Source organism: Aquarana catesbeiana, linkage group LG08 (assembly GCF_042186555.1).
Source record: "Aquarana catesbeiana isolate 2022-GZ linkage group LG08, ASM4218655v1, whole genome shotgun sequence".
Lineage (NCBI taxonomy): Eukaryota > Metazoa > Chordata > Amphibia > Anura > Ranidae > Aquarana > Aquarana catesbeiana.
The window spans coordinates 305,388,940-305,412,306 of record NC_133331.1 but is presented as its reverse complement, the minus strand read 5'-3'; the positions used below and the strand labels follow the sequence as shown (position 1 = coordinate 305,412,306).

Here is a 23,367-nt window from a genome sequence, read left to right as displayed (position 1 = left end):
CTCCTAAACCTTGTGGACGGCCTTCCCATAAGAGTTGAAGCTGTTATATCTGCAAAGGGTGGGCCAACTCAATATTGAACCCTACAGACTACTGCCCCGTACACACGGTCGGACATTGATCGGACATTCCGACAACAAAATCCTAGGATTTTTTCCGACGGATGTTGGCTCAAACTTGTCTTGCATACACACGGTCACACAAAGTTGTCGGAAAATCCGATCGTTCTGAACGCGGTGACGTAAAACACGTACGTCGGGACTATAAACGGGGCAGTAGCCAATAGCTTTCATCTCTTTATTTATTCTGAGCATGCGTGGCACTTTGTCCGTCGGATTTGTGTACACACGATCGGAATTTCCGACAACGGATTTTGTTGTCGGAAAATTTTATCTCCTGCTCTCCAACTTTGTGTGTCAGAAAATCCGATGGAAAATGTCCGATGGAGCCCACACATGGTCGGAATTTCCGACAACAGGTTCCGATCGGACATTTTCCATCGGAAAATCCGACCGTGTGTACGGGGCATAAGACTGGGATGCCATTAAAGTTCATGTGTGTGTAAAGAAGGTCCCAATACTTTTGGTAATATAATATATATATATATATATATATATATATATATATATATATATATATATATACACACACACACACACATAGTAAATATATATATATATATATATATATATATATATATATATATATATTTTTTTTTTTTTTTTTTTTTTTAATAAATATATATATATATATATAGGCTGCAGTTCTAAAAGCTTTCACAAGGTGGTGATCTCACTTATAGTTTGGGGAACGCCGAGCAGCGAGAGGATACCAAATAAAGAACAGACTTGAAGCGTTACAGACAGGAAGTTCCGGGTCAGAGGTCAGTCTGGAGAAGGAGGTGAGGAGACGTTAGAGCTGGCAGAGGTAATAAGATATTATTTTCTATTTATACCCGGGAACCCCCCGTCATGTCCGTCCTCTTTCTCCATAGTGACTGTGATGTCTATTTATAGTACGTCTCCAACCTAAATATAGAGCCATTTATCCAACTGTCCATCCAGAGCCTCTGGTTTATAGACCTGATACATCCTGAATATAGAACCATTTATCCAACGTTTATAGACCTGATACATCCTAAATATAGAACCATTTATCCAACTGTCCATCCAGAGCCTCTGGTTTATAGACCGGATACATCCTAAATATAGAGCCATTTATCCAACGTTTATAGACCAGATAGATCCTAAATATAGAACCATTTATCCAATTGTCCATCCGGAGCCTCTGGTTTATAGACCAGATACATCCTAAACATAGAACCATTTATCCAACTGTCCATCCAGAGCCTCTGGTTTATAGACCTGATACATCCTAATTATATCTCCTGATTTTTCTGAGGTGTTAGGATGTCACTGTCTATTTCTCCATGGAGGAGTGGGAATATGTAGAAGGACACAAGGATCTCTACAAGGACGTCATGATGGAGAATCAGCCGCCCCTCACATCCCCGGGTAAGAGGAGACTTTATTGTAAAGGAGAGAGCAGTACGGAGGGTCCACCTAGATCCCCCATCATCTGATAAACACATAGAAACAATGTATTCAGTCAGTGTGTGTGTTTCCTACAGATGGATCCAGTAATGGGAACCCACCAGAGAGATGTCCCTGTCCTCTGTATTCCTGGGATTTCATACAGGAAGGTCACACCATCCCCCACCATCATCAGGTGAGTGAAGATGGATGTTGAGAACATAAAAGTGATCTGACTGTATGAAAATATATTCCACTTTTAGGTTTAGGGTTATTTCTGCTCACATTTTAAAGAAATTATTCCCTGCCATTTTGTTTGTTCAGAATGAAAATCTTATGGATATAAAAGATGAGGTTAAAGAGGAAGAAGAGACGTATGTGATGGGTGATCAGCAGTTCAAGGAGGAGGTTGTGATGATGGGCAATGTTAAAGAGGAGGAATATTCTCCAGACATGAGATCAGGTGAGTGATGGCCACTAAATGCAAACTGTTCAAGTATATGGATTTATGTTTAAAGATCTGTAGACCCATCTCTACAAGGACGTTATGATTGAGAATCAGCCGCCCCTCACATCACCAGGTAAGAGGAGACTTTATTGTAAAGGAGAGAGCAGTACGGAGGGTCCACCTAGATCCCCCATCATCTGATAAACACATAGAAACAATGTATTCAGTCAGTGTGTGTGTTTCCTACAGATGGATCCAGTAATGGGAACCCACCAGAGAGATGTCCCCATCCTCTGTATTCCCGGGATTCCACACAGGAAGGTCACACCATCCCTCACCATCATCAGGTAGGTGGGACTGAGCATGTAGACCTAAAAATATATTTGCGATATGGGGTAACATTCCTATATGTCATCTCTTGCTCTGTTTTACAAATGTATTCTCTCATCTTTGGGGTTTAGGGTAAAAAACTAAAAGGCGTTAAAGTTGAGGTTAAAGAGGAAGAAGAAGAGACGTTGGTGAGTGGAGATCAGCAGTCTATGGAAGAGGGTTGTCCCCTGTATTCCCAGAATTCTACATGGGAAGGTCACCACTATACAGAGAATGATCAGGTACTATAGATGGGACTGGACAAAAAACTCAAAAATAATTTTATAAGAGGACATTCTTCTATGTCATCTCTTATTATTGGCAGCAATGTTTCCAGATGTGATATTTTATCATCTCTGGAATTTAGAATGAAGAACAGAAAGACATCAAAGTTGAGCATAAAGAGGAAGAAGAAGAGAGGTTGGTGAGTGGAGATCAGCAGTCTATGGAGGAGGGGGAGATGATTATGAAAAGTAAACCGGAGGAATTCCCTCTACATATGGACACAAGTAAGTCATAAACACTAAATGAAGAAAGTTCACATTCTATTCGTTAAGTTAAAAGAATTCCTTCTTTGTTCCAAAAGGCAGATAATTCCCCAGATCAACATTCTACAATGATTCTTACAAATATTAGAAGCTCTTCCAGTCTGCTAGAACAAGTTCCTGTGGAAGACTATGAAAGGTCCATCTCCATTCCTCAATATAATGTCATGTTCCCAACAAATGAGGAGGAGATACTGTACACCATATGAAAGGTCCATCTCCATTCCTCAATATAATGTCATGTTCCCAACAAATGAGGAGATACTGTGAAGGCTTTATCTACAATCTCTTATCTTTATCCAACTGATGTATCAGAGATAATGTAGAACTTGAGGGCTGCATGTGACCCTGTTGTACTTATTGTGAGGCTCTCTAACATGGGCCGCTGTTGTTGGAGTTTTCCTTACCTAGATGATTACTCCGGCAACCGAACTGGCATTTGTTGGTTAAATAGTTTATTTTTTTTTTTACATTTTCTATTCACCCTTGTAGTATGTTTTCTCTCTCTGACCATCTTGCCCAGTGTATACATATGACTTCTGAATACAAGATGTATGAGAACAGATATGACTTATATATTAAATATTGGTTTCCAGCAGATGGACGGTGTTTCTGGAATATAAATACATCGGAGGGACATCTTATTATATCTCCAGATTGTAAGGCAGAAGATACTGACATTCCACAATATTCTCCTAAAGTGAACACTTACTGGTTGACAAGATCCACAGATCCTTCTAATCCTGAGGAACCTTCTGATAAATCCCATACTATGACTTCAGATGTCCATCTAAGATCAATGGATCCTTCTAATCCTGAGGAACCTTCTGAGAAATCCCATACTATGACTTCAGATGTCCATCTAAGATCAATAGATCCTTCTAATCCTGAGGAACCTTCTGATAAATCCCATACTATGACTTCACATGTCCATCTAAGATCAATGGATCCTTCTAATCCTGAGGAACCTTCTGAGAAATCCCATACTATGACTTCAGATGTCCATCTAAGATCAATGGATCCTTCTAATCCTGAGGAACCTTCTGATAAATCTCATACTATGACTTCAGATGTCCATCCAAGTTCCCACAGTGCTGACAGATCAACAGATCCATCTAATCCCCAGATATCTTCTTTAAGCCATAAGAGGGTTCACACAGGAGAACGTTCATTGTCATGTTCAGAGTGCGGGAAATCTTTCACTGCAAACAAAAACCTTCTTATGCACCAGAGAATTCACACAGGTGAACGTCCTTTCTCTTGTTCGGAGTGCGGGAAAGATTTCCTTAAAAAAGAAAACCTTCTTAGGCACCAAAGAATTCACACTGGTGAGCGTCCCTATTCATGTTCAGAGTGTGGGAAATGTTTCACTCAGAAAGATCAACTTAATGTACACCAGAGAATTCACACAGGTGAGCGTCCCTATCCATGTTCAGAGTGCGAGAAAAGTTTCATTCGGAAAGCAGCCCTGGATTCCCATCATAGAATTCACACCGGTGAGCGTCCTTTCTCTTGTTCAGAGTGCGGGAAAGGTTTCCTTAAAAAAGCATCCCTTATTATACACCACAGAACCCACACAGGTGAAAATCCTTATGTATGTTCAGAGTGCGGGAAGTGTTTCCTTGAAAAAAAAAATCTTCTTAGACATCAGGTAATTCACACGGGTGAGCGTCCTTTTTCATGTCCAGAGTGCGGGAAAAGTTTTACTCGTAAAGCAGAACTTGCTGTACACCTGAAAATTCACACGGGCGAGCGTCCTTTCTCTTGCTCAGAGTGTGGGAAACGTTTCATTAAAAAGGGAAATCTTACTAAACACCAGAAAATTCACACCAGTGAGCGTCCTTTCCCTTGTTTGGTGTGCGGGAAAGGTTTCTTTAACAAGGAAAGACTTATTGTACACAACAGAAATCACACAGGTGAGCGTCCTTATCCATGTTCAGAGTGCGGGAAATCTTTCACTCAGGAAGGAGCACTTCTTACACATCAGAAAATTCACACAGGTGAGCGCCCTTATCCATGTTCAGAGTGCGGGAAATCCTACATTAATAAAAGAGACCTTGTTAAACACCAGAAAATCCACACGGGTGAGCGTCCCTATTCATGTTCAGAGTGCGGGAAATGTTTCAATGCGAAAGATAATCTTGTACAACACCAGAGACTTCACACAGGTCCGGATCTTTCGCTCAGGAAGGAGCAATTGTTGAACATCGGAGAAGTCACACAGGTGAACGCCCTTATGCATGTCCAGAGTGCGGGAAATCTTTCTCTTATACAGGAGGCCTTGTTAAACACAGGAGAATTCACACTGGTGAGCGTCCCTATTCATGTTCAGAGTGCGGGAAATGTTTCAGTATGAAAGGACACCTTGTGCAACACTGGAGAATTCACACGGATGAGCGTCCGTATTCATGTTCAGAGTGTGGGACATTTTTCAGTCATAAGGGAAACCTTCTGAAACACCAGAGAAGACACACCACAGAGCGGCCTCGTTGCATTCAGAGTGCGGGAAATGGTATACAAATCAAAAAAATCTGAGACATCAGAGAGAACCCACCTGCCGATTCTTATGACAAATGGACAATGACTTTTCCAGGTGGATCTGTTGAGTCCATAGAACATCTGGAGGACAAGAAAATGTTCTTCAAAGGGGCACATCCCGGGAAAAGTGATATTTCATTTCTAGTTGGAGTTTGATGGAGCGAGTCTTCCCTTGTCTTCTTCTATTTCTTGGAGACTCTGATGATGGGACATACCAAGAGAACAAATGTTACCCTACGAGCCTCAGATTCTCCTAGGGAGGGGGTCAGATAGTCCCAAGTGGTGTACAAAGCACATCACAGTACATTGGGGGGTATAGTAAGAATGTTTTAGTTTTTAGGGGTGCGGTGTGATCGGTATAAACCCATAAGGATGTAGCACCCTCTACCAATAGGTAGGCGCTAGTAGTGTTTTTTTTTTTTTTCTAGGGACAGTCAGCACAGGCAAATTTAGGCAGGCCTATGCTGCAAGCTAAGCCTGTCTGTTTCGATCTGGGGGCTGGGATTGGTCAGAGTAGCAGTGGGTGTGGCCACCTGTGCTCCAGTTCTGAGGCGCCTCCCCTGCTTCCAGGGAGAAGATTCTGGAAGAGGGGCTGGAACTGGAGTGGCAGGCTGCTCATGAGGGAGCCCTGACCAATCCCCAAATGGTATTGGCAGGGGGCGGTCCTCCTATATAAGCTAAGGTGATATGCCACTAAAGGGGGGAAGTTGGCTGGGTGAAGTGAGGAATGGAATGCTAGGCAGCAGCAGTAGGACACCCCCATCTGGGGGGGGGTGTATTGATCGCAGGAAGAGGCCCAGGGAGAGCTGTGAAGGAACTTTGCCTCTACACGGTCATTGGCAATGTCTTTATCGCCACCATCGGTGGTAAAGAAATCCTGGAGCAGAGGGGCAGGTGAAGCTGTCGGAACGCATGGTTCGGTCAAGTTCCTCATCAAGGACTCAGGGCAGTGGAAGGTCGGTGAGTGTTACCACAGTGGAGGGCTGGATGTGCCAGGAAGTCTGTGAGGGAACTTTGCTTCTACACGGTCATCAGCAAAGTCTTCATCAGTCACACAGTGAATGATGGGGAGTCCTGGATCAGAGGAGAGACTGTGGGGATCTGTGTCAAGTCGGTGCGGCCTGAGGGCACAGGATTTGCAAGTTGGGCTGGCTGGGAACAGTAGTCCACCATCCATAGACATGCTTTTAAACTACTAGGCCTCCGGGGAGAGGTACTGCAGGCCTCAGGCCTAGTAGGAGCAAGCAATCAGAGCCTGTCTAGGGGCTTATTCAGAGTGGGGCCCTATTACTCAATAGAAGAAGATGTGGCATGACTTTAATTCAGTAACTACAAGTCGGTGCAGGAGGAAAGTTTTGGGCAGGAGGAGAAAGAGTTCTAAGACCATCATTTTTACACGGTCAAAAGCGATATCTTCATCCTTCACGCGGTGATGGATGGGGAATTCATAGAAAGAATAGTCCGCGGAAGTTGAGCAGAGGAGGAGCAACAGTCTGCATGGAGATGCAGGAGGAGATTCATACTCAGTTTAAATGCACATCTAATCTTCTGGCTCTAACTTTATTCTAATGTGCTAAAATCTTAAAATATGATGGCAATGATATGTTCTATGGGCATCCCTTATTCCTATCCCTTATCCAAGTTGTACCCCCCCCCCCCCCCAATAAAACAACAAAAACAAAACCAGCAAAAGGCTGTTCATTGTCTCTGGACGTGATGTATGGGAGTCTGACAGCGGGGTGATTTGGTGGATTGTTTGTTACTAGCGGTAACTACATCGCTACAAGGAATAAACTATAGGAACACGGATCCCATATGAAATAGTACTGAGCTAGTCCCATTTTTACACCGACAGCACCATGAAAATTGCCCATTGGTGGTCAGTTGGAGAAAAGCTCACATACACTATATCACCAAAAGTATTGGGTCTCCTGCCTTCACTTCCTGTCTTCCATAGAGACTTCCTGTCTTGGTAGAAGTGAGATCACCACCTTGTGGAGCTCAGAAGAACTGCAGCCCTGAGAAACATCTCAGACTGAGAACACGGCTTTGTGCTCTCATCTCAACTCCCACCAAGGGGGATAGAAATATATCTTATTTTGCCAAAAGTATTAGGATGCCTGCCTTTGCAGTTTGCACGCACATGAACTTTAACGGCATCCCAGTCTTAGTCCGTAGGGTTCAATATTGAGTTGGCCCACCCTTTGCAGCTATAACAGCTTCAACTCTTCTGGGAAGGATGTCCACAAGGTTTAGGAGTGTGTCTATGGGAATGTTTGACCATTCTTCCAGGAACGCATTTGTGAGGTCAGCACTGATGTTGGACGAGAAGGCCTTGCTCGCAGTCTATGCTCTAATTTATCCCAAAGGTGTTCTATCGGGTTGAGGTCAGGACTCTGTGCAGGCCAGTCAAGTTCCTCCACCCCAAACTTTCTCATCCATGTCTTTATGGACCTTGCTTTGTGCTCTGGTCCAAATCATTTGGTAGAGGGGGGATTATGGTGTGAGGTTGTTTTTCAGAGGTTGGGCTTGGCCCCTTAGTTCCAGTGATGGGAACTCACAGAGTCCTGACCTTAACCCGTTAGAACACCTTTGGGATGAATTAAAGTGGAGACTGCGAGCCAGGCCTTCTCGTCCAAGTCCAGTCAAGTTCCTCCACCCCAAACTTGCTCATCCATGTCTTTATGGACCTTGCTTTGTGCACTGGTGGGCAGTCATGATGGAACACAAAGGGGCCATCCCCAAACTGTTCCCACAAAGTTGGGAGCATGAAATTGTCCAAAATGTCTTGGTATGCTGACGCCGTAAGAGTTCCCTTCATTGGAACTAAGGGGCCAAGCCCAACCCTGAAAAGCATCCCCACACCATAATCCCCCCATCACCAAATGATTTGGATCAATGCACAAAGCAAGGTCCATAAAGACACGGATGAGCGAGTTTGGGGTGAAGGAACTTGATTGGCCTGCACAGAGTCTTGACCTTAACCCCATAGAACACCTTTGGGATGAATTAGAGCGGAGACAGTGAGCCAGGCCTTCTTGTCCAGTCAAGTTCCTCCACCCCAAACTCGCTCATATATGTATTTATGGACCTTGATTTGTGCACTGGTGGGCAGTCATGTTGGAACAGGAATGGCCCATCCCCAAACTGTTCCCACAAAGTTGAGAGCATGAAATTGTCCAAAATGTCTTGATATGCTGACACCTTAAGTGTTCTCTTCACTGGAACTAAGGGGCCAAGCCCAGCCCCTGAAAAACAACCCCACACCATAATCCCCCCTCCACCAAATGATATGGATCATTGCACTGAGTTTAAGCTGGATAGATGTCTAATGAACAGCAAGCAGTGCTAGGTCCTTCTCGGCCGGGTTGGAATGTTGTACCCCCCGTGGTTGGCCTAGACCTCACCCTCCCTGTACAGAGAGGTCCATCATACACAAGGCCCAGGAGGAAGAGAGTGTGGAGCAGGTCTCTGGGCACTTTATGGACCTTGCTTTGTGCACTGGTCCCAATTATTTGGTGGATGGGGAATTATGGTGTGGGGGTTGTTTTTCAGGGGTTGGACTTGGCCCCTTAGTTCTAGTGAAGGGAACTCTTAAGGCGTCAGCATACCAAGACATTTTGGACAATTTCATGCTCCCAACTTTGTGGGAACAGTTTGGGGATGGCCCCTTCCTATTCCAACATGACTGCGTACCAGTGCACAAAGCAAGGTCCATAAAGACATAGATGAGTGAGTTTGGGGTGGCTGAACTTGACTGGCCTGCACAGAGTCCTGACCTCAACACGACAGAACAGCTTTGGGATGAATTAGAGCAGACACTGCGAGCCAGGCCTTCTCATCCAACATCAGTGCCTGACCTCACAAATGCGCTTCTGGAAGAATTGTCAAACATTCACACACTAAACTATATGGAACTAACAAAAAAATGGCGTGGGGTCCCCCTCAAAATCTATACCAGACCCTTCAGGTCTGGTATGGATTTTAAGGGGAACCCCGCGCCAAAAGTAAAAAAAATGGCATGGGGTCCCCCCAAAAATCCATACCAGACCCTTATATGAGCACGCAACCTGGCAGGCCACAGGATAAGAGGGGGGGGACGAGCGAGTGGCCCCCCCTCCTGAATCGTACCAGGCCACATGCCCTCAACATTGGTAGGGTGCTTTGGGGTAGCCCCCTAAAACACCTTGTCCCCATGTTGATGGGGACAAGGGCCTCATCCCCACAACACTTGCCCGGTGGGTGTGGGGGTCTGCGGGCGGGGGGCTTATCAGAATCTGGAAGCCCCCTTTAACAAGGGGACCCCCAGATCCCGGCCCCCCCCTGTGTGAAATGGTAAGCCATTTCAAGCCCCACGCCATTTTTTTGAAAATTTTGGCACTGGGTTCCCCTTAAAATCCATACCAGACCTGTAGGGTCTGGTTTAGATTTTGAGGGGGACCCCACGCCATTTTTTTTAAATTTTGGCCAGGGTTCCCCTTAATATCCATACCAGACCTGAAGGGCCTGATATGGAATTTAGGGGGACCCCCCACGTAATTTTTTTTTAAATTTTGGTTCGGGGTTCCCCTGTGGGCTGTGGGGAATTCCCATGCCGTTTTTATCAATGAACTTTTATGTGTATTGTCGGACTGGCAATGCAATAGCTGCGAGTAGTTTTAAATGACTTTTTTCCTTTGAAATGTCATTTTGCTGTCAGACTGTTCTAAACACGGGAAACATGCGCCCCTTTACAGGCATACTATAGACACCCCCCAGGTACACCCCCCGGGTCCCCAAACACTTTTTATGACAATAACTTGCATATAAGCCTTTAAAATGAGCACTTTTGATTATTCATGTTCGTGTCCCATAGACTTTAACGGTGTTCGCGTGTTCGAACAAATTTTTTGCCTGTTCACAAGTTCTGGTGCGAACCGAACAGGGGGGTGTTCGGCTCATCCCTAATACACATACATACACAAAGCTAACTACTTTATTCAATATTGTTTAATTATCAATACATACATACATACACATCAGTGTTCTTCTTATTCAATGTATTTTAACAGTTTTAATGAGGGCACAAGCAGACCTTTTTGACCCTGTCAAACTAAATTAAAGTACATAACTTTCCCATATTCCACATAATTATTTTAAAACCATCAGTATAGGATGTTTTTATCACTTATTCTTGACAATGATTATTTATTATCTTTAAGGAATATTATCTTATCAGGCTGTAGTACAACTGCTGTCAAAGTGTTTCTCTTCTAATTAGTAAACTTAAAAACTAAAAATGAACTATCCTAATGCACTTTCACCCAGTAAACTAGTCCCAATCTCCTAATCCCAGTCAAACTAGTCCCAATCCCCTAATCCTAATCCCAGTCAAACTAGTCCCAATCCCCTAACCCTAATCCCAGTCCCACTAGCCCCAATCACCTAACTCCAATCCCAGTCAAACTAGTACCGATCCGCTAACCCTAATTCCAGTCAAACTTGTCCCAATCCCCTAACCGTAATCCCAGTCCCACTAGTCCCAGTCCTCCAACCCAATCCTAATCCCAGTCAAACTAGTCCCAATCCCCTAACACTAATCATAATCCCAGTCAAAAAAGTCCCCTCACCGTAACCATAATCCCAGCCCCACTAGTCCCAACTCACCAAACCTAACCCTAATCGCAGTCAAACTATTCCCAATCCGCTAACCCTAATTCCAGTCAAACTAGTCCCAATCCCCTAACCCTAATCCCCGTCTCACTAGTCCCAATGCCCTAACCATAATCCCAGTCAAAGAAGTCCCAATCCCCTAACCCTAACTATAATCCCAGTCCCACTAGTCCCAACTCACCAAACCCAACCCTAATCCCAGTCAAACTAGTCCCAATCACCTAACCTCTAATCTCGGTCCCATCAGTCCCAATCCCCTAACCCTAATCCCAGTCCCACTAGTCCCAATCCCCTAATCCCAGTTAAAATAGTCCCAATCCACTAACCCTAATTCCAGTCAAACTAGTCCCAATCCCCTAACCCTAATCCCAGTCCTACTAGTCCCAATCCCCTAACCCAACCCTAATCCCAGTCAAACTAGTCCCAATCTGCTAACCCTAATTCCAGTCAAACTAGTCCCAATACCCTAACCATAATCCCAGTCCCACTAGTCCAAATTGCCCAAACCTAACCCTAATCCCAAACTAGTCCCAATCCCCTAACCCCTATCCCAGTCAAACTAGTCCCAATCCCCTAACCCTAATCCCAGCCAAACTAGTCCCAATCCTCTAACCCTAATTCCAGTCAAACTAGTCCCAATCCCCTAACCCTAATTCCAGTCCCACTAGTCCCAATCCCCTAACCCTAATCCCAGTCAAACTAGTCCCAATCAGCTAACCCTAATCCCAGTCCCACTAGTCCCAATCCCCTAACCCTAATCCCAGTCAAACTAGTCCCAATCTCCTAACCCTAATCCCAATCCCCTAACCCTAATCCCAGTCCCACTAGTCCCAATCCCCTAGCCCAACCCTAATCCCGGTCAAACTAGTCCCAATCTGCTAACCCTAATTCCAGTCAAACTAGTCCCAATCTGCTAATCCTAATTCCAGTCAAACTAGTCCCAATCCTCTAACCCTAATTCCATCCCACTAGTCCCAATCCCCTAACCCAACCCTAATCCCAGTCCCACTAGTTCCAATCCCCTAACCCTAATCCAATTCAAACTAGTCCCTAACCCTAATCCCAGTCAAACTAGTCCCAATCCCATAACCCTAACCCCAGTCAAACTAGTCCCAATCCCCTAACCCTAACCATAATCCCAGTCAAAATAGTCCCAATCCCCTAATCCTAACCATAATCTCAGTCCCACTAGTCCAAATTCCCCAAACCTAACCCTAATCCCAAACTAGTCCCAATCCCCTAACCCTAACCCCTATCCCAGTCAAACTAGTCCCAATCCCCTAACCCTAATCCCAGCCAAACTAGTCACAATCCTCTAACCCTAAATCCCAGCCAATCTAGTCCCAATCCTCTAACCTAATCCCAGTCAAATTAGTCCCAATCCCCTAACCCTAATTCCAGTCCCACTAGTTCCAATCCCCTAACCCTAATTCCAGTCCCACTAGTCCCAATCCCCTAACCCCAGTCCCACTAGTCCCAATCCCCTAACCCTAATCCCAGTCAAACTAGTCCCAATCCGCTAACCCTAATCCCAGTCCCACTAGTCCCAATCCCCTAACCCTAATCCCAGTCCCACTAGTCCCAATCCCCTAACCAAACCCTAATCCCAGTCAAACTAGTCCCAATCTCCTAACCCTAATCCCAATCCCCTAACCCTAATCACAGTCCCGCTAGTCCCAATCCCCTAACCCAACCCTAATCCCAGTCAAACTAGTCCCAATCCCCTAATCCCAGTAAAACTAGTCCCAATCCCCTAATCCTAATCCCAGTCAAACTAGTCCCAATCCCCTAACCCTAATCCCAGTCCCACTAGTCCCAATCACCTAACCCTAATCCCAGTCAAACTAGTACCAATCCGCTAACCCTAATTCCAGTCAAATTTGTCCCAATCTCCTAACCCTAATACCAGTCTTACTAGTCCCAATCCTCTAACCCAATCCTAATCCCAGTCAAACTAGTCCCAATCCCCTAACCTTAACCCTAATCCCAGTCAAAAAAGTCCCAATCCCCTAACCCTAATCCCAGCCCCACTAGTCCCACCTCACCAAACCTAACCCTAATCGCAGTCAAACTATTCCCAATCCGCTAACCCTAATTCCACTCAAACTACTCCCAATCCCCTAATCCCAGTCTCACTAGTCCCAATCCCCTAACCCTAATCCCAGTCAAAGAAGTCCCAATCCCCTAACCATAATCCCAGTCCCACTAGTCCCAATCCCCTAACCCTAATCCCAGTCCCACTAGTCCCAATCCCCTAATCCCAGTCAAACTAGTCCCAATCCCCTAACCCTAATCCCAGTCCCACTAGTCCCAATCTCCTAACCCTAATCCCAGTCCCACTAGTCCCAATCCCCTAACCCTAATCCCAGTCAAACTAGTCCCAATCCACTAACCCTAATTCCATTCAAACTAGTCCCAATCCCCTAATCCCAGTCCCACTAGTCCCAATCCCCTAACCCAACCCTAATGCCAGTGAAACTAGTCCCAATCTGCTAACCCTAATCCCAGTCAAACTAGCCCCAATCCCCTAACCCTAATCCCAGTCCCATTAGTCCAAATCCCCTAACCCTAATCCCAGTCAAACTAGTCCCAATCCACTAACCCTAATTCCAGTCAAACTAGTCCCAATCCCCTAACCCTAATCCCAGTCCCACTAGTCCCAATCCCCTAACCCAACCCTAATCCCAGTGAAACTAGTCCCAATCTGCTAACCCTAATTCCAGTCAAACTAGTCCCAATCCCCTAACCCTAATTCCAGTCCCAATAGTCCCAATCCCCTAACCCAACCCTAATCCCAGTCCCACTAGTTCCAATCCCCTAACCCTAATCCCATTCAAACTAATACCTAACCCTAATCCCAGTCCCAATACCCTAACCCTAATCCCAGTCAAACTAGTCCCAATCCCGTAACCATAACCCCAGTCAAACTAGTCCCAATCCCCTAACCATAATCCCAGTCAAAATAGTCCCAATCCCCTAACCCTAACCATAATCCCAGTCCCACTAGTCCAAATTCCCTAAACCTAACCCTAATCCCAAACTAGTCCCAATCCCCTAACCCTAATCTCTATCTCAGTCAAACTAGTCCCAATCCCCTAACCCTAATCCCAGCCAAACTAGTCCCAATCCTCTAACCCTAAATCCCAGCCAATCTAGTCCCAATCCTCTAACCTAATCCCAGTCTCATTAGTCCCAATCCCCTAACCATAACCTAATCCCAGTTAAACTAGTCCCAATTCCGCAAACTGAACCATAATACCAGTCCCACTAGTCCCAATCCCTCAAACCGTAATCATTGTAATCATTATTATTCATATTATTATTATTATTATTAGTGTAACCTCAAATAAAGGCAGAAAAACCTCAAAGTAAACAGTTATCTAATGTCTTTAATTAAAACAGCAAGAAAAAAATATCCAAAATCGCTAACAATATGCAATTATCGGTCAAAATATATGCATGAAAACAACATGAAAATGGTCAATGAAACATAGCAATGATTATTTTTATTTGATATGTGCAAGTTTTAAATCACATCTCCTTGCCAACTTACTGCACCAGCAGGGCTCATAACATAGTCTGCCAACTCATCCCTAATTCTGAAACCCACTGTTGGACCACGGACATGAGGGAAATCAGCAGGTTCCAAATTGTGTGCCAATGTGTCCTCAAAATTTACGCCATCTCTATCTCATACCACATTATGCAACACACATGCTGCCTTAATTAATTTGCATGCATTTTCAGCCTTTAGGTTGATAGGTTTAAGGAATAGGAAAAGAAAATGCCGCTCCTGATGAGTGATGGAACCAGGTAGGCTGGGGAATGGACTCCTCCCAGGGGTGCTAGCCTGGGCTCGCCGGCCATGCAATATGGATAAAAGGAATGCATGGCTGCACACCGAGGTAGTGATGAATCTCTTTATTGTAAAATCCATAACATGAATAACACCACAGGACAGGCAAACAAGAACAGGTAGATGTATTTCACACAGCGACGCTGTGCTTATTCATTACCAAATTGCCATTTGTTGGCAAGAATGCCAAAGGAACATTCAACTAGCCTACATGCCCGAAAGAGAGAGTAATTGAAGATTCTCTTCCAGGTGTCAAGATTCCTCTGTGAGTAGGACTTCATTAGATGTTCATTGATAGCGAATGCCTCATCAGCAACGAAAACAAAAGGCATATCTGGATTTTCTGTCCCAGGTAATGGTCAGTTTTCCGGAAAGTCAAGTCGATTAGCTACAAGGCGCTTTCCAAGTTTAGAATTCTGGAAAACAGTAGAGTCTGCAGAGCTCCCAAATGCTCCTACATCAATAAAGAAAAATGTATAGTCTGCATCAACCACAGCAATTAGCACAACAGAAAAAAAACTTCTTGTAGGTATATTATTGGCTACCACTGTGACGAGGTTTTATTAGCCTAATGTGTTTTCCATCAATTGCTCCCAGGCAGTTTAGAAAGTTGGTTTTGTTCCAGAACTGCTGGGCAACATCATTTAATTTCTCTTTATTTGGAATAGGCATGAATGTATTTTTTAGATTCCAGATAGCATCACAAGTTAGCTTCACAATTTCACCAATTGTCTATATTCCTGTTCGGAATTCATATTGTAGTGATGTATAGGTATTTCCTGTGGCAAGATATCTGTAATTAGCCACTTAAAGCGGGTTTTTAGTGTCAGGCTTCCCAAGATTCAGTGCGGAAACAATGATCATGCGCGTGAACAAGCTGTGAATGAACAGCATTCACCGCATCCCAGAAATCAATGCTTGTGGGCTTCACATTCCCACAAGCAAGATGGAAACAGCCAGCATCACATTTTTTAAGTTATTCTTCAGTACGAAAACAGACAGAGGCGGAAATATTACACCCAAACTGTGAGTATTAGTTTGGGATATCGAGGCCTCCTGACCCACCGACACACTACCGCAACTGCGCCTGCGTGAGCCGACGTACAATGACGGCGGTTCGTGCAAGAGAGCCAACCTACCACAGTACAACTGCGGTGGGCGGTCATGAAGTTGTTAAAAAAGAACAATTAATTTTATTTCTTTCAGTAGGACTACTGAAAATAAGGTGGAAGACCATGATAGATAATTTTAGAAGAGAACATAAAAAGCAAGTAAAGATACGAAGTGGTTCTGGTGGGAAGACAAAGGGTCGTATTTACTGTCACTACGAGGAGCTCCAGTTCCTGAAGCCCGTCATACAGATGAAACCGTAAGTATAACAACATGTATTGAAAAGACATGGATGAGCGAGTTTGTGATGGAGGAACTTGACTGGCCTGCACAGAGTCCTGACCTCAACCGATAGAACACCTTTGGGATGAATTAGAGCGGAAACTGCGAGCCAGACCTTCTCGTCCAACATCAGTGCCTGGCCTCACAAATGCGCTTCTGGAAGAATGGTCAAACATTCCCATAGACACACTCCTAAACCTTGTGGACAGCCTTCCCAGAAGAGTTGAAGCTGTTATAGCTGCAAAGGGTGGGTAGATACACTCCTAAACCTTGTGGACATGACATTAAAGTTCATGTGTGTGTGTAAAGGCAGGTGTCCCAATACTTTTGGCAATATAGTGCACATATATATAAAACATATGTATGCTTATGCTTTTTCGGTTTGCCTTTTCATATTATTATAGCTAATATTATTCCTAATATAACCATTAATGTTATCAGAATAACCCATTATAGGAACAGACATATTTATTATTTAAGTAGGGGGGAATAAAAATAAAAAAACACTATTTATCTCAGGGCCACATTTTCATTCACATATATTTTATTTATTTATATTTGTTATTATAACTTTTCATTTGTCAAGTATTCACTCTAGAGTAAAATATGCCAAAAATTAAGAATGCACCAAAAAGAAGCTGTCAATTTATAAAATAAATATATATATATATATATATATATATATATATATATATATATATATATATATATATATATATATATATATATATATATATAGGCTGCAGTTCTTAAAACTTCCACAAGGTGGTGATCTCACTTATTGTTCGGAGAACGGCGAGCAGCGAGATGATACCAAATAAAGAACAGACTTGAAGCATTACAGACAGGAAGTTCCGGGTCAGAGGTCAGTCTGGAGAAGGAGGTGAGGAGACGTTAGAGCTGGCAGAGGTAATAAGATATTATTTTCTATTCATACCCGGGAACCCCCCCGTCATGTCCTTCCTCTTCCTCCATAGTGACTGTGGTGTCTGTTTATAGTACATCTCCAACCTAAATATAGAACCATTTATCCAACTGTCCATCCAGAGCCTCTGGTTTATAGACCAGATATATCCTAATTATATCTCCTGATTTTTGTGAGGTGTCAGGATGTCACTGTCTATTTCTCCATGGAGGAGTGGGAGTGTTTAGAAGGACACAAGGATCTCTACAAGGACGTCATGATGGACAATCAGCCGCCCCTCACATCACCGGGTAAGAGGAGACTTTATTGTAAAGGAGAGAGCAGTACGGAGGATCCACCTAGATCCCCCATCATCTGATAAACACATAGAAACAATGTATTCAGTCAGTGTGTGTGTTTCCTACAGATAGATCCAGTAATGGGAACCCACCAGAGAGATGTCCCCGTCCTCTGTATTCCCGGTATTCCACACAGGAAGGTCACACCATCCCCCACCATCATCAGGTAGGTGGGACTGAGCATGTAGACCTAAAAATATATTTGCGGTATGGGGTAACATTCCTATATGTCATCTCTTGCTTCTTTTTACAAATGTATTCTTTCATTTTTGGAGTTTAGGGTGAAAAACTAAAAGACATTAAAGTTGAGGTTAAAGAGGAAGAAGAAGAGACGTTGGTGAGTGGAGATCAGCAGTCTATGGAAGTGGGTTGTCCTCTGTATTCTCAGAATTCTACATGGGAAGGTCACCACTATACAGAGAATGATCAGGTACTGTAGCTGGGACTGGGCGAAAAACTCAAAAATAATTCTATAAGAGGACATTCTTCTATGTCATCTCTTATCATTGACAGCAGTGTTTCCAGATGTTATATTGTATCATCTCTGGATTTTAGAATGAAGAACGAAAAGACATCAAAGTTGAGCATAAAGAGGAAGAAGAAGAGAGGTTGGTGAGTGGAGATCGGCAGTCTATGGAGGAGGGGGAGATGATTATGAAAAGTAAACCGGAGGAATTCTCTCTACATATGGACACAAGTAAGTCACAAACACTAAATGCAGAAAGTTCACATTCTACTTATCTAAGTGTAGCGGTGTAGTTGCCACTAGTAACAGACAAACCACCAATTCACCCCACTGCCAGACTCCCATACATCACTTGCAGAGACAATGAACAGTCTTTTTTGCTGGTTTTGTCTTCATTTATTGGGGGGGGGGTACAACTTGGTTGGGGAAAAGGGTATATGGGATGCCCATAGGATAGTTCAATTGCCATCATATTTTAAGGATTACACATTCGCACATAGTTAGAGCCAGAAGAGATCATATGCATTTATTTTTGCTATATTTTCCTCCTGCATCACCATGCAGACTGTTGCTCCTCCTCTGCTTAACTCCCGCAGACTTCCAGGCGTTCCCCATCCATTACCGTGTAAAGAATGAGGACATCACTCTTGACCATGTAAGAGTGATGTTCCCAGAACTTCTCCCCTCCTGCACAAACTTCTTTCCTCCTGCACATAACTTATCCTGAAGTGAAGTAATGTCACATCCTCTTCTGTGAGCAAGAAGGACCCACTCTGAATAAGTCCTTAAGCAGGCTCTGGTTGCTCGCTGCTACTAAGCCAGAGGCCTGCAGCACCTCTCCCTGGAGGCCTAGTAGTTTAAAAGCATTCTTTTGGATAGTGGACTACTGTTCCCAGCCAGCCTATCTTGCAAATCCTGTGCCGTCAGGCCACATCGATTTGACACAGATCCCCACAGTCTCTCCTCTGATCCAGGACTCCTCATCATTCACCGTGTAAATGATGAAGACTTTGCTAATGAACGTGTAAAGGCAAAGTTCCCTCACAGACTTCCTGGCACATCCAGCCCTCCACAGTAGTAACACTCACCGACCTTCCACTGCCCTGAGTCCTTGATGGAGAACTTGACAGGACATACATTCCAACAGCTTCACCTGCCCCTCTGCTCCAGGAATTCTTTATCAACCACCATGTGATGATAAAGACAATGCCAATAACCGTGTAGAGGCAAAGTTCCTTCACAGCTCTCCCCGGGCCTCCTCCTGCAATCGGCACCCCCCCCCTAGATGGGGGTGCCCTCCTGCTGCTGTCTAGTATTGTTGAGCATGTTACCTCAGCTTATATAGGAGGCCCACCCCCTGCCAATACCAGTTGGAGATTGGTCAGGGCTCCCACATGAGCTGCCTGCCACTCCAGATTTAAGCCTAGCCCCTCTTCCAGAACATTCTCCCTGGAAGCAGGGGAGGTGCCTCAGAACTGGAGCACAGGTGGTCACACCCACTGCTACACTAACCACTCCCTGCCCCTAGATCAAAACAGACAGGCCTAGCTTGCAGCATAGGCCTGCCTAAATTTGCCTGTGTTGACAGTTCCTAGTAAAAACCTATTACTAGCAACTACCTATTGGTAGAGGGTGATACACAAGCATAAGACATGTAGTTACATGGATTGAAATATACCATATGTTCACTGAGTAAAAAAAATCCAAAGTGGCAGTTGATCCAGAGGAGGGCAGAAAAGCCACATAAAGTGTTTCCATAATTCATTAAGTTAAAAGAGTTCCTTCTTTGATCCAAAAGGCAGATAATTCCCCAGATCAACATTCTACAATGATTCTTACAAATATTAGAAGCTCTTTCAGTTGGCTAGAACAAAATCCTGTGGAAGACTATGAAAGGTCCATCTCCATTCCTCAATATAATGTCATGTTCCCAACAAATGAGGAGGAGATACTGTACACCATATGAAAGGTCCATCTCCATTCCTCAATATAATGTCACGTTCCCAACAAATGAGGAGGAGATACTGTACACCATATGAAAGGTCTATCTCCATTCCTCAATATAACGTCATGTTCCCAACAAATGAGATGCAGATACTGTACACCATATGAAAGGTTCATCTCCATTCCTCAACATAACGTCATGTTCCCAACAAATGAGGAGGAGATACTGTACACCATATGAAAGGTCAATCTCTATTCCTCAATATAACGTCATGTTCCCAACAAATGAGGAGGAGATACTGTACACCATATGAAAGGTCCATCTCTATTCCTCAATATAATGTCATGTTCCCAACAAATGAGGAGGAGATACTGTACACCACGTAAAGACTTTATCTACAATTCCTTATCTTTATCCAACTGATGTATCAGAGACAATGTAGAACTTGAGGGCTGCATGTGGCCCTGTTGTACTTATTGTGTGGCTCTCAAACATGGGCCAACATAGTTGGAGTTTTCCTTACCTAGATGATTACTCAGGCAATCGAACTGGCATTTGTTGGTTACATTATTTAGTTTAGTTTTTTTTCACATTTTCTTTTCACCCTTGTAGTATGTTTTTGCTCTCTGACCATCTTGCCCAGTGTATACATATGACTTCTGAATACAAGATGTATGAGAACAGATATGACTTATATTAAATATTGCTTTCCAGCAGATGGACCTTTTTTTTGGAATATAAATACATCGGAGGGACATCTTATTATATCTCCAGATTGTAAGGCAGAAGATACGGACATTCCAAAATATTCTCCGAAAGTGAACACTTACTGGTTGACAAGATCCACAGATCCTTCTAATCCAGAGGAACCTTCTGAAAAATCCCATACTATGACTTCAGATGTCCATCTAAGATCAATGGGTCCTTCAAATCCTGAGGAACCTTTTGAGAAATCCCATACTATGACTTCAGATGTCCATCTAAGATCAATGGGTCCTTCAAATCCTGAGGAACCTTTTGAGAAATCCCATACTATGACTTCAGATGTCCATCTAAGATCAATGGGTCCTTCAAATCTTGAGGAACCTTCTGATAAATCCCATACTATGACTTCAGATGTCCATCCAAGTTCTCACAGATCACCAGATCCATCCAATCCCCAGATATCTTCTTCAAGCCATAAGGGGGTTCACACAGGAGAGCGTTCATTGTCATGTTCAAAGTGCGGGAAATCTTTCACTAAAAAAAAAAACCTTCTTATGCACCAAAGAATTCACACTGGAGAGCGTCCCTATCCATGTTCAGAGTGCGGGAAATGTTTCACTGCTAACAATAACCTTCTTAGGCACCAGAGAATTCACACTGGTGAGCGTCCCTATCCATGTTCAGAGTGTGGGAAATGTTTCAGTCAGAAACAACAACTTATTGTACACCAGAGAATTCACACAGGCGAGCGTCCGTTTTCATGTCCAGAGTGCAAGAAAAGTTTCATTCGGAAAGCAGTCCTGGTTTCACATCAGAGAATTCACACGGGCGAGCGTCCTTTCTCTTGTTCAGAGTGCGGGAAAGGTTTCCTTAAAAAAGCAACCCTTATTATACACCACAGAACTCACACAGGTGAGCATCCTTATTTATGTTCAGAGTGCGGGAAATGTTTCATCGAAAAAAAAAACCTTCTTAGACATCAGATAATTCACACGGGTGAGCGTCCTTTTTCATGTTCAGAGTGTGGGAAAAGTTTTACTCGTAAAGGAGAACTTGCTGTACACCTAAAAATTCACACGGGTGAGCGTCCTTTCTCTTGCCCAGAGTGCGGGAAACGTTTCCTTAAAAAAGGAAATCTTACTGAACACCAGAGAACTCACAGCAGTGAGCGTCCTTTCCCTTGTTTGGAGTGCGGGAAAGGTTTCTTTAAAAAAGAAAGACTTATTGTACACCAGAGAAATCACACGGGCGAGCGCCCTTATCCATGTTCAGAGTGCGAGAAATCTTTCGCTCAGGAAGGAGCACTTCTTATACATCAGAAAATTCACACAGGGGAGCGTCCTTATCCATGTTCAGAGTGCGGGAAATTCTACATTCATAAAAGAGACCTTGTTAAACACCAGAAAATTCACACGGGTGAGCGTCCTAATTCATGTTCAGAGTGCGGGAAATGTTTCAATGCGAAAGAACACCTTGTGCAACACCAGAGACTTCACACAGGTCCGGATCTTTCGCTCAAGAAGGAGCAATTGTTGAACATCGGAGAAGTCACACAGGTGAACGCCCTTATGCATGTCCAGAGTGCGGGAAATCTTTCTCTTATACAGGAGGCCTTGTTAAACACCGGAGAAATCACACTGGTGAGCGTCCCTATTCATGTTCAGAGTGCGGAAAATGTTTCAGTGTGAAAGGACACCTTGTGCAACACTCTGATCATAGAAGAATGCCTCATCCAGGATGTGGTTATTATTGAGGGAACAATGTGTGGTGGGGATGTAGACCCTGATCATAGAAGAACGTCTCATCCAGAATGTGGTTATTATTGAGGGAACAATGTGTGGTGGGGACTTTTCAGCATCGCAGTGTAAAACTCCGAAAGAGACTGGATCCGATGATTTCCTAATATCCTCTCCTAGTACATTCATTCCTGGTGGTAGAATCCTCAGTCAGTGAAAGTGAAAGTGAAAGTTCCAGTCTGTGGTATAAATCTGTGCTGTGATCGGCTGGTCAGGGCTGAGGACTCAGATCTGGGCTCTACTTTATACACTGAGCACTTACCGGGCACAAGTGCGGAATCCCCGGTGAGAAGAGGAAGTTTCGATCCCTAAATGATACAAATAGGGAGATTTGTTACTTTATTTCATGGATTTTCTTGCAAGAATAATTTACGATGATGTCTATAAATTTACTAGAATGGGACATGTTCCTTGGTGTGCCTAATAACACCCACACAACATGACGGATATTTAATCAATGGGTCCTGTGTATATATTACTAATCATTTGAAAGCAAATCCAAATATATTTAAAGAGTTACTATACTTACTTAATTATTTTATGCATCAGTTTTCAGTTCGTCTTTTCATACTTTTGTGAAAAATATACATTTTAAAACGCTGTCCTTGTGTTGCTTTTTTCCATTATAGTTTTTCACCTCTTGTATTCGACATGAAATATAATCAGTGTGCGATAATAAAGAAAATGAGTCCTTTGTAAATAAAAAAATGATATTAATCTTAAAATAAAAATATAGGAGGTAAAATGGAGTAGTTGCAGTTTCACATACAATACTGTATTATTACATGTATTAGCCACTTGAAGACCAGGCCTTTTCTGCCACTTTTTGTGTTTAAATCAGTATTTTTTCCTAGAAAATGAC

At 43.5% G+C, this 23,367-nt stretch overlaps 1 protein-coding gene across 1 annotated transcript; it reads left to right on the top strand.

Annotated features, from left to right (window-relative positions):
* Positions 1–854: 854 nt before the first annotated feature.
* On the top strand, positions 855–23,107 carry LOC141105177 (uncharacterized). The gene is made up of 9 exons (XM_073595068.1): positions 855–925; positions 1,407–1,512; positions 1,629–1,726; positions 1,855–1,993; positions 2,228–2,325; positions 2,440–2,589; positions 2,715–2,856; positions 3,489–5,060; positions 21,202–23,107. The coding sequence occupies exons 2-9, from the start codon at positions 1,428–1,430 to the stop codon at positions 22,395–22,397; spliced, it is 3,480 nt and encodes a 1,159-aa protein (XP_073451169.1). The 5' UTR covers positions 855–925; positions 1,407–1,427; the 3' UTR covers positions 22,398–23,107.
* The last annotated feature ends 260 nt before the right edge of the window (positions 23,108–23,367 follow it).

Excerpts from the sequence above, each read along its gene's own strand:
- LOC141105177 (XM_073595068.1), top strand. The coding sequence starts at position 1,428 with ATGGAGGAGTGGGAATATGTAGAAGGACACAAGGATCTCTACAAGGAC. Across the intron at positions 2,326-2,439 it reads CCATCCCTCACCATCATCAG|GGTAAAAAACTAAAAGGCGT; the intron begins GTAGGTGGGACT and ends TTTGGGGTTTAG. Across the intron at positions 5,061-21,201 it reads ACACCAGAGACTTCACACAG|GAGAGCGTTCATTGTCATGT; the intron begins GTCCGGATCTTT and ends GGGTTCACACAG.